The sequence below is a fragment of the Etheostoma cragini genome, chromosome 13, assembly GCF_013103735.1.
Source record: "Etheostoma cragini isolate CJK2018 chromosome 13, CSU_Ecrag_1.0, whole genome shotgun sequence".
Lineage (NCBI taxonomy): Eukaryota > Metazoa > Chordata > Actinopteri > Perciformes > Percidae > Etheostoma > Etheostoma cragini.
In genome coordinates, this window is record NC_048419.1 from 15,840,045 (window position 1) to 15,853,418 (window position 13,374).

General features: G+C 41.5%; 1 protein-coding gene across 1 annotated transcript in view; it reads left to right on the top strand.

Moving 5' to 3' along the window:
* elnb (elastin b) overlaps window positions 1–12,002 on the top strand; it is a 16,931-nt gene extending 4,929 nt beyond the window's left edge. The window contains exons 15-43 of the mRNA XM_034890840.1: window positions 468–605; window positions 709–741; window positions 845–898; window positions 2,346–2,381; window positions 2,488–2,625; window positions 2,714–2,761; window positions 3,009–3,062; window positions 3,340–3,432; window positions 3,646–3,669; window positions 4,490–4,510; window positions 4,810–4,836; window positions 4,946–4,969; window positions 5,156–5,215; window positions 5,532–5,768; window positions 5,928–6,098; window positions 6,200–6,238; window positions 6,338–6,394; window positions 6,496–6,615; window positions 7,198–7,413; window positions 7,502–7,543; window positions 8,000–8,470; window positions 8,592–8,618; window positions 8,702–9,388; window positions 9,701–9,757; window positions 9,964–10,047; window positions 10,245–10,295; window positions 10,576–10,599; window positions 10,936–11,001; window positions 11,760–12,002. Of these exons, the coding sequence (XP_034746731.1) occupies window positions 468–605; window positions 709–741; window positions 845–898; window positions 2,346–2,381; window positions 2,488–2,625; window positions 2,714–2,761; window positions 3,009–3,062; window positions 3,340–3,432; window positions 3,646–3,669; window positions 4,490–4,510; window positions 4,810–4,836; window positions 4,946–4,969; window positions 5,156–5,215; window positions 5,532–5,768; window positions 5,928–6,098; window positions 6,200–6,238; window positions 6,338–6,394; window positions 6,496–6,615; window positions 7,198–7,413; window positions 7,502–7,543; window positions 8,000–8,470; window positions 8,592–8,618; window positions 8,702–9,388; window positions 9,701–9,757; window positions 9,964–10,047; window positions 10,245–10,295; window positions 10,576–10,599; window positions 10,936–11,001; window positions 11,760–11,803 (3,143 nt within the window). The 3' untranslated portion in view covers window positions 11,804–12,002. The remainder of the gene's footprint in view (window positions 1–467; window positions 606–708; window positions 742–844; window positions 899–2,345; window positions 2,382–2,487; window positions 2,626–2,713; window positions 2,762–3,008; window positions 3,063–3,339; window positions 3,433–3,645; window positions 3,670–4,489; window positions 4,511–4,809; window positions 4,837–4,945; window positions 4,970–5,155; window positions 5,216–5,531; window positions 5,769–5,927; window positions 6,099–6,199; window positions 6,239–6,337; window positions 6,395–6,495; window positions 6,616–7,197; window positions 7,414–7,501; window positions 7,544–7,999; window positions 8,471–8,591; window positions 8,619–8,701; window positions 9,389–9,700; window positions 9,758–9,963; window positions 10,048–10,244; window positions 10,296–10,575; window positions 10,600–10,935; window positions 11,002–11,759) is intronic.
* Window positions 12,003–13,374: the final 1,372 nt, after the last annotated feature.

A 13,374-nucleotide genomic window follows, 5' to 3' on the forward strand; every position in this document is an offset into this window, starting at 1 on the left:
CTGACGGAACAGTGCTGTTTTTTTTGGTGTGCATGTCCTTTAAATTCTCTTGGGAATCTTAGTTTCTCAAACAGAGTGATTTCTACATTAATTTTGGAAAATAAAATCATATGGTCATTTTTTAATAAGAAAAATTGCAGTTTGCAGTTGCCAATGCCAAAAGAAGGGCTCAAAATGTGATATCAATTTGATAGATTAGGTTAATGCAATGATTTTAATCTAATCTTATTACAAGACATGTCTTTATTACAAGATACTTTTGTGGCAGTTTAATTGTCTAGAAAGTTGAAATCAAACACATAAAAATGTGTTATGGAAGATGATTTCATTAAAAACAATGTATTATTTTATACTTTCATTCAAGAAAAAACTCAGAGTAGGTTTTCTTCCCTCAAACATTTCAAGATTGAATATATATGGAATTATTTATAGGCGCTACCAAACCTCACACATTTCCTCCTTCCTAGGGCTTCCTGGTGGAGGAACACTGGGAGGAACAGGATATGGATCTGGTGGATATGGGCCTGGAGTTGGACCTGTGCCTGGGATAGGTTATAGACCAGGTGGAGGCTATGGTGCAGGACCAGGGGCTGGATATGGAACAGGTTCAGGGGCAATTTTATCAAAGATAATTCTTGCCTTGCTCAAAGTAAGCAAAGTCCTAACTTGCCTTAAATTATTTGTTTGTTTTTGTTTTGTTTTTTACAGGATATGGAGCTGGATTAAAACCTGCTAAATACGGTATCAAAATATTCTTTTTTTGTTTCGTTAAAACACAATGATGGATGTTTCATCCCAATTCCAGTAAAAGCTAAGTTATTTTTTGTATATGGTCCTGGTGTAGGTCAAGGTGGAATGGGTGCTGGTGGGGTACTTGGAGGTGAAGCAGGACGAGGTGGTGAGTTTTTTTTCAATGATACACTTTTGACGGAGTTTCTTATGCTCCTTTTTTTGTTGTGTAATTGTAGGTTGATTTTATAGGTTACAAAGAGGCTTTGGGACTGGCACTGGAGGTCTAGGTTGGGTTTTAGTAGTGTCTGTGTAGTAACGTGCCAAAAAGAAAAAGATCTGAATCATTTTAAAGTTTGAACTGATCCTTTACTGACCTCTGTGGGAATTGCAGCAACAGGTGCCTTGCACTACTCATGGCCTGTAATTGAAACAAATTAAATAGTAACATGTTATAGTATTGGAAGGATTTTAATGCTTAGATAATAGTTATGTATTACTGTAGTTTAAGACTGGAGGAGCTGGAAATATGAATAGATAGGTGGGAGGACAAGGGTGGTTTCAAAGTTAACATCCCATGGGGTGCCTGGATAGCTCGGCTGGTGGAGCCCATGTGTAGGGGTTTGCTCCTTGATGCGGCAGGCCCGGGTTCAGCTCCAACTAGTTGCCCGTTGCTGCATGTCGTTCCCCCTCTCTCTCCCCTTTCATTTCTTCTGCTGTCCTGTCAATTAAGGCCTAAAATGTCCCCAAAAACTAATCTTTAAAGTTCACATCTCATATCCCATCATTATAATGAAGTATGGTGAAATAATAAACTGTCATATTTACTTGGTTGTGACATCAGTCCAGGGCCTGCTATTAAGAAACACTGATCAGCTTGTTGGGTCATACGTGTCCTCCTCAAGTGGCAACTTCTGGACCGGAAAAATGAAGCCAATGTAAAGTGCCTTCAACTTGCATTCTATCTCATTTCCAGCAGGCGACTTTATTGGCTTAAAAAAATCTGTTTTAAAAGTGAACCTCACTTGATTTCTTACCTTAAGAAATATTTTCCTTAGGCATTTATCACTAGTTTCAAGTCTTCTTCAGTACAGCATTGTGTTTATTTTGTATATTATGGTTCCATTTACTTAAAAATTGGTGATGAAGCAGGGGATGCTTTAGGGGTGACCTGTCAATCATGATAGAGGCTTAGCAATGCTAACCATTGCCATGTGTACATAAAATAGCCGGGAACTTGTTTTTGGGTGTTTGGGATGTTTTTGTCTTGAACTTTGACCCTCTCACTGTGTGTTTTCACTTCATCAACGATAATTGGAACCCTTTGGTTGCCTGGAAATGTCTATAAATTGCAATTGTTATGTTGATCACACCACCTTGGCTGCAGTTGAAGGGTGACGATGTTTGTTAAATGTTACATATTTTAGCTTTAATTCCAAAAAGCTGTATTTTTTATTTGGAAAGTGAAATTCAGAATTGTCATAAATCTCACTCAGGAAAAGTGATTTTTTACTAGAACTAGTCAGGTAATCTAATGCAACCTTGAATTGCTTTATTTATCTGTGAAAATCTATTTTTAAACACTGCGTTTTATAAAAGTTTGTTGTAATCCTCAGGGCATGGCACAGCTGGATCTAAAGCTGCTAAGTATGGTAAGGTGTACTTTGACAATGCAATATTTTATATAATTTTTATAGTTATAGTTGTTCATAAGAACCTCTTTCATTTTCATCAGATTATCTCTTTCCTAAACTGTAGGGCAACCTGGTGGAGTTGTACCTGGGGCAGGACCAGGAGCAGGGACCAGCACTGCAGGATCTGGTACAGAGACCGGCACTGGTGTTTCAGTAAATGGCACCAGCACACGCAGCACTGCAGGGACAACTGGGCCCAGTGGTAGGCTTCTGTTGGATAAAGAATACACATTTTGGTTGCAATGAATTATTAATAATTAATCAGATAATCTTTATGTCTGCTTGTTTAGGAGGAGGACTTGGAGCCACAGGAGCCACACCAGCTCCAGCATCAGAAGGTACCTGGACAGGGTTGGCACAGATGTAGCACAAAAACATTTTAGTCACATATTAACACAATACATTTATACATAGGGTTTCCAGTACGTTAGTACGTTTTAATATAAAAAATGTCTAACAAGGATGGAAAAGACAGTAATGGAGGTGGCCTTTCAAATTAGAGGAATAAAAAAGAGAACACTGGCTTATCTAAAAATGATTTAGCCATTTTCTTTGTCTATTTTCAAATCTCAGTCCTTATTCCAGGTGATGCCGGTGCTGGCAGTGTGATAGAGGGGTCTGGAAGTTCTGGAGGAGAAGGTGTGTTTAAATTAGCTGGAGAACCTGTCTTTTCTTACCTTGAAATTGAGGCACAGAATTTATGGATATAGACAACAAATATCACAAACAGAAAAATTCAGTTCCAAGGATGTAATAATCTGATGGTTATAAAATATGGCCCTTAGACACCTGGAAAACACCTGTGAAAATTAAGCAACAAAACACCATACTATAGTACATTTTTACACATATTCTTTCAATGTACTGCACTGTACATCCTGTTAAAAACGGTGTCCACGTGTGTGTATCAAAACAGGAGGTACTGGTGTAGCTGGCAGACCAGTGGGTGAAGTAGGCGACGGAGATGGCTTGGCTGGAACAGGAATCCCCATCATAGGAGAAAAAACAGGTATTTTAGTCATTTATACTACAAATTCAAAACACATACTAATATAAGTTTAGATGTTAATTTGTTATGCTACTAATTCATTAGGTAGTATAAATGAAATTGGGTTATGTTGGAAGAAACGTTGCAGTCTTAAATCCCTTAGTCTTCTGGCTGTTGTCTTAGCTGGGTTTTCTTCCAACTTTTATGTTCATCTATGATCATTTTTTAAAACAGGACTCAATGGGACAGAAGTTCCAGGTCAGTGTTTATTCATTTGTCTGCATGTTTGTCTGCAATCACTGCAAGTTCTGCATCCATTTTCTGTCAGAGTGCATCTTTTAGTCAGCGGACATCCCAAAAACCATGTGGATTTCAATTGAATCCAGTGGTAACCAAAGGAACATTGTTTCTTAGATTTTGTTGTGGACAGTGCCATCATGTGGCCATTTATGAAGCACACAAGTTTTCACTCATACAGTAACTCCTGAACTTTGAGGTGTACATGTAGAAGAAACCACTTTTTTTTCCCAGGATGCAGGAATATTATAAAATTGAAATAACCCTGCCTACACAGATTGTGCATTTTGGATCATTACTAGATACTTTTACACATTGGAACTGTTTTACATTTCTTACATGGGTACATATAATTAAAATATTAGAAAACTTAAAAGGGGTCCCATAAAAATATTTGTGCTAATGCACTTACTCATTATATCCATATTACTGATGATTATTTATCAAAAATCTCATTGTATAAATATTTTGTAAAAGCAACATTAGTGAACACTACAATATTGTTGCGGTATCGATATCAAGGTTATTTGTTCAAAAATATCGTTATATTTGATTTCCTCCATATTGCCCAGCCCTACCTTGAAGGGACACATTTAGTGTTCTAAAAATTAAATGTTCTATATAATTATATATATGTATATATGAATTAAAATTGAAAGGCTACACCATCACCACTTATTGACCCAATACTGCATGAAACATTTATGAAGGACCAACATATGTACTTGTACTTACATATGTAAATTAACACAACTGAACGTTTTGTTTTCATATCCTACAGGTCCCACAGGAGCCGCCCCTGGTAAGTTGGCATAAAGCATACCGAACACAGAGTTTCTTGTGAGAGGTTAATAGAGCTTATTATACCATGAGGGACTCTGGATTTTGAAATAGGATCAGCATAATGTCTACATAAAAGCTTCCTCATATCAGTGGCATATCACGCTATCAAAAATGCTTCTGATTTTGAAGCAGATCACAATATGTCTACACTTGAATGCTTTCACAGCTATCACTGGTTTACCTGTACCCGAGAGTAAGTTTTTTTCTCAATTAATAATTAATAGGTGCCCAAGATAATCTATATTTCTGTCATTACAGTTGGGGGCGGGACTGTACAACCAAGTGGTACGTAAACCTCCTGTTCGGTAAACTGTCCGGTTAAGTATAGGTCTACATATTGTTAGAGATTGTCACTCTGGTATCTCTCTTGCTTTTCTCTCTTTCTAAAATGCTGGTGGTACAGGACTTCCTTCTGGAGGTCAGATTTCTGACAAGACATCCAGTGCAGAGCTCACGCCTTCCAGCTATGAGTCCTGCTTGTGCTTCTAAGATTTTGATTTGCTTCTTCCGTTTCTACATCTTGTCGGCAGAGCTCTTGTAGCTGAAATCAAGGAATATATTCTCTGACGTACTGTATCTTGAATTTTGCTGTATAATTTTGCAGGTTCTGGTGGTGATATCGCAACAGGGACGCTGCCTGGAGCCAAACCTCTCAGACCCCCAGGTAAATAAAGTATAACTTAATTATCTTATTCCTAAACTGCCTTTTACCAAAGATAAAGTACAAAGCAACTACTGTATGGCCTCAAACAAGCGGTAATCATAAGCCAAACAACCACCATTCAAAACCTGTAATACATTCCCCAGGCCTGTTATTGTTTTTGAGTGGACTTCGTGGGATCAAAATAAAGAATACTTGCCAAGCTTCTTCTCTGTAATGGTGGTTTAGATGCGGCTGAGGTTACTGACTTTGTTCAGGGTTTCAGTTGTAATTATATGCTGAAATACAGGCAAGGTGTCCTTCTGTGCTCTGTCTGCAGGTGTCCCCAGAGGTGACACACCAGGTGAAGGAGATGGAGAGGGAGGTCCTGATGGAGAGAGAGGTGGTACAGGAGCCACAGGTGGAGTAGGAGGGAGTCCTCCCAGTGCAGGAGCAGCAGGAGGAGTTATAGGTGGCGTAACAGATGAGGGGAGAGGAGGGAGTCCTGCTGCTGGAACTGGAGTTGGACCAGGAGGTGCAGCTGGTGGAGTTGGAGGAACACCAAAACCACCCAAAGGTGCCATTTTTGCCATCTGAATGCACACTTCATTATGACTGTATCACATCTAATGGCATCAAAAATCCATCACTGTGAATCAAACTTCCAATCTAACCACAAGGACTGGCTAGATAAAGATGACTAAAATTAAATATTCATGCTTTTTTTTTAATGTAGTATACAGACCTGATGGGACTGCAGCAGGAGGTGTAAGTGGTGGACCTGGTGGAGTAGGTGGGGTGGCAGGAGGAGGTCCAGGAGGAGTTGGAGGAGGTCCGGGAGGAGCAAGCTTGGTACCTGGGGCTGGTGGATCTGGTGGAGTAGGAACAGTCCTTAAACCTGGAAAAAGTGAGCCACTTGCATGGTTTCTTCTGAAATGTCTGTGTATTCATCCCAAACCTAAATGCCTATATTACAATGACGTTTATACATTATCAATCACGATGTAGGCTATGGTGCTGGTGGTGCTGGAGTTTTACCAGGTGGAGGTATGCTAACTAACTAACTATCCTCACTATCTGATTTACAGCAAATTTATTAAATATCCCTAAAATACAGTCTTAAATATCTATTTTTATCTCTCTCAGGCATACGTTACCCGACTGGAGCTGGAGTAGGACAGGGGGCAGGAAAATCCGGCAAAGGTTTTACAAAATGTTTACTGCTCTCTTTCATAAAAGGACTTCAGGAAGGAATCAAAGAAAGAAGCTTAATGATACATTTGATGTTTTTATCTTTCTATCAGTGTATGGAGCTCTTGGAGCAGGAGGCCAGGGTGGGGTTGGGCCTGGCAGTTATGGAGCTGGTCCTGGTGGCTATGGTCCTGGTCCAGGAGGTTATGGTGCAGGACCGGGAGGTTATGGGGCTGGCCCAGGTGGATATGGTGCTGGGCCTGGATATGGAGTTGGACCTGGAAGCTATGGAGGCAATACTGGAAGCATTGGTGGGGGTCCTGGGGGTGCTGGGACCCTCGGAGTTGGAACCGGTGCTGGAGGTTTAGGTGGAGGTGTGGGAAGAGGGGTAGGAACAGGCCCTGGTGGAGTTGGTGGTGGACTAGGGGGATATGGTGGTGTGGGTCCAGGTGGTAAGTTGACCTCTATGAAAATGTTGTACTTTGTGACTCAATTAAAAGTTTTCAGTTACGTTGGATTTTTTTAATGGAAATTGAACATTGTCTAATTTAAAAAGCATGTAATTAAATATTGGGTTAACTTATCTTATCTGCTATGTTATCCAGGTCCAAGATACGGCACAGCAGGACAGGGCACCGGCACTGGAAAACCCCCAAAACGTATGATAAGAATTGACAGATATACAGAGTACAGATAAAAACATTTATAAAAAAAATTAAAACTGAACTGATATTTGTTTAAAGGTTATGGGGCAGGAGCTGGTGGTACTGGGTTGGGGCCTGGTGGCTATGGGACTGGACCAGGTGGAGTTGGTCCTGGTGGTTACGGACCTGGTGGCACTGGTCCAGGCGGATATGGACCCAACACTGCCGGGACTGGACTGAGTGGTGTCGGAACCGGCTCAGGTGGCTTTGGACCAGGTGGTGTTGGCCCAGGACTGGGCAGTCATGTACCTGGTGGAGCAGGGGTTATTCCTGGTGTTTATACTGCTGGAGGTCAAAGACTGGGGACAAGAAAGCCACCCAAGTCAGGTACAATTACCATAGATTATAACACTAACAATATTAATTAATGTATTATGTGTTAAGATGGATTCAGGTTGTTAACTCCTTCTGACAGGCTATGGATCATCCTCACTTGGTGGAGCAGGCTATGGGCAAGGTGAAAAACGTCTTTATACTTTAATACTTTAATACCTTTGACATGTGAAAATAATAGGGGTTTAATGATACATCAATCTCGATTGATATTTGGATTAAAACCTCAACAATACAATGTTACTGATTCAAGGTAAAGTATTGATACATATCGTCATCTTTAAGATGCTCCTTTATTTTGAAATTCCCACTTTATATGTAGTCTTATTTATTAAAAAGAGTAGTTTGTTAAATGTCTGGAAGCTCAGAAATGAAATTGACCAATCATATTTTAGTTGATTTTTGTAAACATGCTGTGTATAAGTGTAACTGATTGTGTTAAATGTGTATCGGTCACAGGCTAAAATTGTATCGTGGCAGACTTTGTGATATCAGTTAATATTGTATTGCTGTCCAAAGAATTGATATAATATTGTATAGTAATACACCGTTTCAACAGGAACGGGTGGCTTTGGAACAGGTGGTGCTGGAACAGGAACGGGTGGCTTCGGACCAGGTGGTGCTGGAACAGGAATGGGTGGCTTCGGACCAGGTGGTGCTGGAACAGGAATGGGTGGCTTCGGACCAGGTGGGGCTGGAACAGGAACGGGTGGCTTCGGACCAGGTAGGGCTGGAACAGGAACGGGTGGCTTTGGACCAGGTGGTGCTGGAACAGGAACGGGTGGCTTCGGACCAGGTGGGGCTGGAACAGGAACGGGTGGCTTTGGACCGGGTGGTGCTGGAACAGGAACCGGTGGCTTCGGACCGGGTGGTGCTGGAACAGGAACGGGTGGCTTCGGACCGGGTGGTGCTGGAACAGGAACGGGTGGCTTCGGACCAGGTGGTGCTGGAACAGGAACGGGTGGCTTTGGACCTGGTGTTGCTGGCACAGAAACCGGTGGTTTCGGAGCAGGGGGCCAAAGATTTGGAAAAAGAAAACCTGCCAAATCTGGTAAGTAATGATCAAGTTTAACTATAAGGCAGGTGATATATAAATATTCATTGTAATTAAGGAGACACCTATTTGATGTTATTGTTTAATATATATATGACCATTCTAATGTTTTTTCCAGGTTATGGAGGAGCTGGGGATGGATCAGGTGAGGTTCAGGTTAGGATTTGGGATGGTAAATATATTTATACATATATAGTTGTGCTAATGTGTTTAGATGTTTCCCAACAGGACAATTAGGTGGAGGTACAAGAGCTGGTGCTGGTGGAGTTGGAGCTGGGCCTGGCGGCTTTGGCCCAGGAGGCGCTGGAACTGGTGGCTTTGGTCCAGGAGGTGCTGGAACTGGTGGCTTTGGTCCAGGAGGCGCTGGAACTGGTGGCTTTGGTCCAGGAGGTGCTGGAACTGGCAGCTTTGGTCCAGGAGGCGCTGGAACTGGCGGCTTTGGTCCAGGAGGCGCTGGAACTGGCAGCTTTGGCCCAGGAGGTGCTGGAACTGGCAGCTTTGGTCCAGGAGGCGCTGGAAGTGGCGGCTTCGGTCCAGGAGGTGCTGGAACTGGCAGCTTTGGCCCAGGAGGTGCTGGAACTGGCAGCTTTGGTCCAGGAGGCGCTGGAACTGGCGGCTTCGGTCCAGGAGGCGCTGGAACTGGCGGCTTTGGCCCAGGAGGCGCTGGAACTGGCAGCTTTGGCCAAGGAGGTGCTGGGCCTGGCGGCTTTGGCCAAGGAGGTGCTCGGCCTGGCGGCTTTGGCCCAGGAGGTGCAGGAACTGGCGGCTTTGGCCCAGGAGGTGCAGGAACTGGGCCAGGGGGTTTTAGACCTGGTGGTGTGGGTGGATATGGACCTGGTGGCCAAGAACTTGGGAATAGGAAGCCTCCTAAATCGGGTTACGGCTCGTCGTTGGGTGGAACTGGCTATGGACAAGGTAAAATTCTCAATTGATGTAAATAAATATTTCATTAAAAGTTCTGATGCATGTTCTTATGTTCTTATATCATCCAAGCCCTAATATTTACCTCATTGAACAAAGAATTACAATTATGACATGTCCATATTATATTGTACTAATGAATACAAAACACAAGTCTTATTGGGTTGTTTCATGTTAATTTATCTGTTTTGTTTTCCTATTCCCTCTGTGCTAATTCAAGACTTTACTCCCATACATGTGCATTATGATATCTGCCATTCATGTGTAGTCTATCTAATTGACTTCATCCCCACCCGTGTTCATTAGGTGGTGGAGTAGGAAGACTTCCTGGTGCAGGAACAGGAGGTATTATTGGAGGCTTAGGTAAGAATCTTGTCTATAATGGAAAATAGTGAGTACAAAATGAGTTCATTTAGGTGTAGCAGAGCACAAACTGTACAATCACAACTTCATACTCTTCTCTAACGTGCCTGTTGTTGTCTTTGTAAAAGGTTTCAAAGTGTGAAACAAGCCTGTCAAACAAAAAACTAAACTAGTAAAGCTTTCTCTCTACTCACTTGCCTTTCCAGGTACTGCAGCAGGAGGGACAGGAGGGGCAGGAGGTCCTGCAGGAACAGGTCAGGGAGTAGGAGGAGGTGCAGGCGGCTTACCAGGTTGGTTTTAAGTGAAGCACTGATACAATACAGAAACATAATTTATGAACATTTGCATTTTTACATTTTGAGATTTTAAAACAAATGCAATTAATAAAACTACTGCAAAGTGAACACCTGGCCTGCCTTCTGGGATACCAGTCTATCCAGAGACACTTATGTAAGTGATGCAGACTGTAATGTGTCCTCTCTTCCAGCAGGGGGTGTTGGCCCTGGCTATGGGGGGATGGCTGGTGGAAACTATCCAGGTAGGACAGAAGCTCGATCTTGGTCACATTTAAACTTGCTCTTGTTTTGACACTCAGAATATTCTTTAAAAAATCATAAGCAGTACATATTGTGAAACCTAGTATATACCGAAAGCAAACAGTTGTTTATGCATACAGAAAGTAACAACCAAAAACGCTTTTATCAAGAATGTCCGGCCTTGCATAGTGAATATTTGTTTTGGCATATTTCCATTTAAGCCCATTGTAAAGATTATCATTTGTTCATTATGACTCTGTCTTTCCTCTTATTGTTCTCTAGGATACACAGGGGCTGGTCAAAAATGTAAGAAAACTCACTGTATCCTCTGGGATAAACATGCTCTAATTTGCTTCAGTCCAGCACTAACACATAGATACATAAACTGACACAAAATAATCTATTAAGGCAATCACACATTCTTTCCCTGTTTCCTAAAGTATCTTTTTATGTTAGGTTTAGGACATTTGTTAACACAAATGAGGGAAAATGTAACATCTGAATTTCTGATGTCGTGTACTTTTATTGTTAAAAAAATAAATGTTTATTTTGAAAACAGTTAGTGGTTTACTAGTTGTGCTAGGTATAATTGTGGGGAGCCTGTATATGTCTGCAGAATAACTTTACTTTTATGTCCTTTAGCCAAGGCACAGAAGGCAGCCAAATATGCAGCCATGCAGGCCTTTCTGGGAGCTGGGGGCTACAGAGGTAAAAAATTATACACATTGTAATGTTTTACAGTTAGATCTATACTAGTCTCGCTAGGCCAGACACTCCTCCAAAGTGCGCTGATGGAAGGTCTGGCTACTCCACATAGCATTGGGGGATGGGAGGAAAACGTGCTCTGGTTTAGTGATACCGCTATTTCTTTAAACTAATCAGAATTGTCATGGGCGGTGCTCAACTTTACACAGAGATGCTGCAAAATAGTAGAGCGAGAAAAAACTAAAGATTGGACAAATAGTCTCGCTAGCTGTCTCAATTTACACAACATCCGGAGTTCATAGACTTAAAGTGTAACTGAGCACTACTAGTCTACTTCTTTTTAGTTTAAAGAAATGTTAAATTTTGAAAATGTTTCATACGTTGTGGTTGTTTCCTCTGACACTTACCGCTTCAGTAATCATCCTTATACACTTTGACAAAAAGCCTTTTGGAGGAGCTTCTACTAGAATTCAAACCCTTTTCTCTTAAAAAAAAAAAGTGTGGTTCAGGGTTTCAGAGAATTTGGCATGTTTAAGAATTGCCACATATGTAACGCCCACAATTACAGGAACTATGTGTCTGTGTACTATGTGTCTGTGTAATAAATTAAAAACTGACCCTTCTAACTGAGACACTGGGATGCACTTCTGACTGCAATGCTTGTTAGTATGTGAGCACATGTTTTCAGTGTTATTTTTACCTAAACAGTATGTATATTGTATTCCAAGTGATGCATACATTTTCTCTGTTCTGCTACTTAGGCGCTGGCTGTCAGGGTAAATTCTGTGGCCGAAGGAGGAAGTAAGAGACCAAGAGACAGGAAGTGACCTCATTAACACAACAGTGGTGCTATTGCATGATCCCAGATTGTAAATGTCTCACCTGCCACAGAAGCTAAAGCTTCAACACATTCCACATGTTACAATTTTCATAATCCTAGATTTTATGCAAGGGTCTCTTTCAAAAAGAGCATTGGTTCTCAGCCTGCTTGGGTCGTGATTCCTTTAAACAAGGCGATGCCTCTGTTGCAGGCTGCTGTGCAGAGTGGTAAGATTTGTCCTTGTGTTGTTTTCTGGATAATTCAGCAATTTGACTTTGAAACAATTTTGAATGTTCACTATTTCATAAGAAGTCTGTATGGGGATCCATCTTGAGACTCTCTTAAGGCCCTGACACACACAACTGACGGCTGACCCTTTGCAGAAAAAAGTTGGTTGGACTGACTGCCTCCCCGAGTCAGCGAAAAAGTGCCTTGGAACACACCGAAGCAATGCAAATAGCAGCTGATAGGACGAATGTGTGACGTGGGTCTGGTGTCCCCAGAAATTCAAAGGCACACTGTCATGGCGGCTTGTTCAGAATACGATATTATATTTTACTAATATAGTTCAATAATAATAATAATGATAATATAGTTTCCAAAAACATTTTAAGCAAGAAATAGGCCATGCAGTTGCTCTAGTCATGCTCATCCCGAGTACTTGCGTGTCAGGTCGACAAAAATGAAGGGCGCCGCCCCCTTCGACGGACAACGGCATGGAACACACCAAACAGACTCAAGTCACTGACCTCGCCAGACGCCCAATTATCGGATTAGTGTGTCAGGGCCTTTAGGATCCCAACTACCAGTACATTTACCAGCTACCAGGCTGAGAACCTCTGAAATAAAGGATCAACATGTCTTCTGAAATTCTGAGGCCAAGCTATACTATAACACAGTTTTTGTTTATTGTTGTTGAACATCATTTGTGTTCCTTTGCAAGTGTCACCATGAATCCTCTGGATACCAAGGACACCCTCAGGGCAGCTCCTTCAGACCTGTCTGCATGCTGACACAATGTTGTTGTATTTTTCTCTCAATTCAAGGCCAAGGCCATACTTTTATCCAGTTGGACTGGATTGTGTTGGTTTTGTTTGTGTAATGTGTGTATTTTCACTGTTTTTAGCTTTTATATCAAAGTGCAAAAATTGGATAATCTGTACAGACAAAGAAGCGGCTGCTATTTTGGGGGGGAGGGGGGGAGAACTGTGAACAAAAGAGACTGTTTGTAGTGTTGTGTAGTGTTGACTGGTCATTATCTGATCCCTGAAAAGCAGTCCGTGTTCATTTTAAGTGGGCTCAGGCCTCAGTAGTATCAAAACATGTAGAGGCTGAAGGTCCTCAGCTGTTTAACACTTGTGAGATTCTTCCACTCCATGCACAACATTAAAGGCAATGTTTTATAGATACATAACACTAATTTAGTATTAGTGTAAACTTTTGGTTAACGTGCATATTTTTTCATTATTAGAAGGATATATTTGTTATATTATCATGTGGCTTAGATGTGACTTTTAAATTTGCTGTTGTCATAAGCAATTAAACTAAATGTGAGG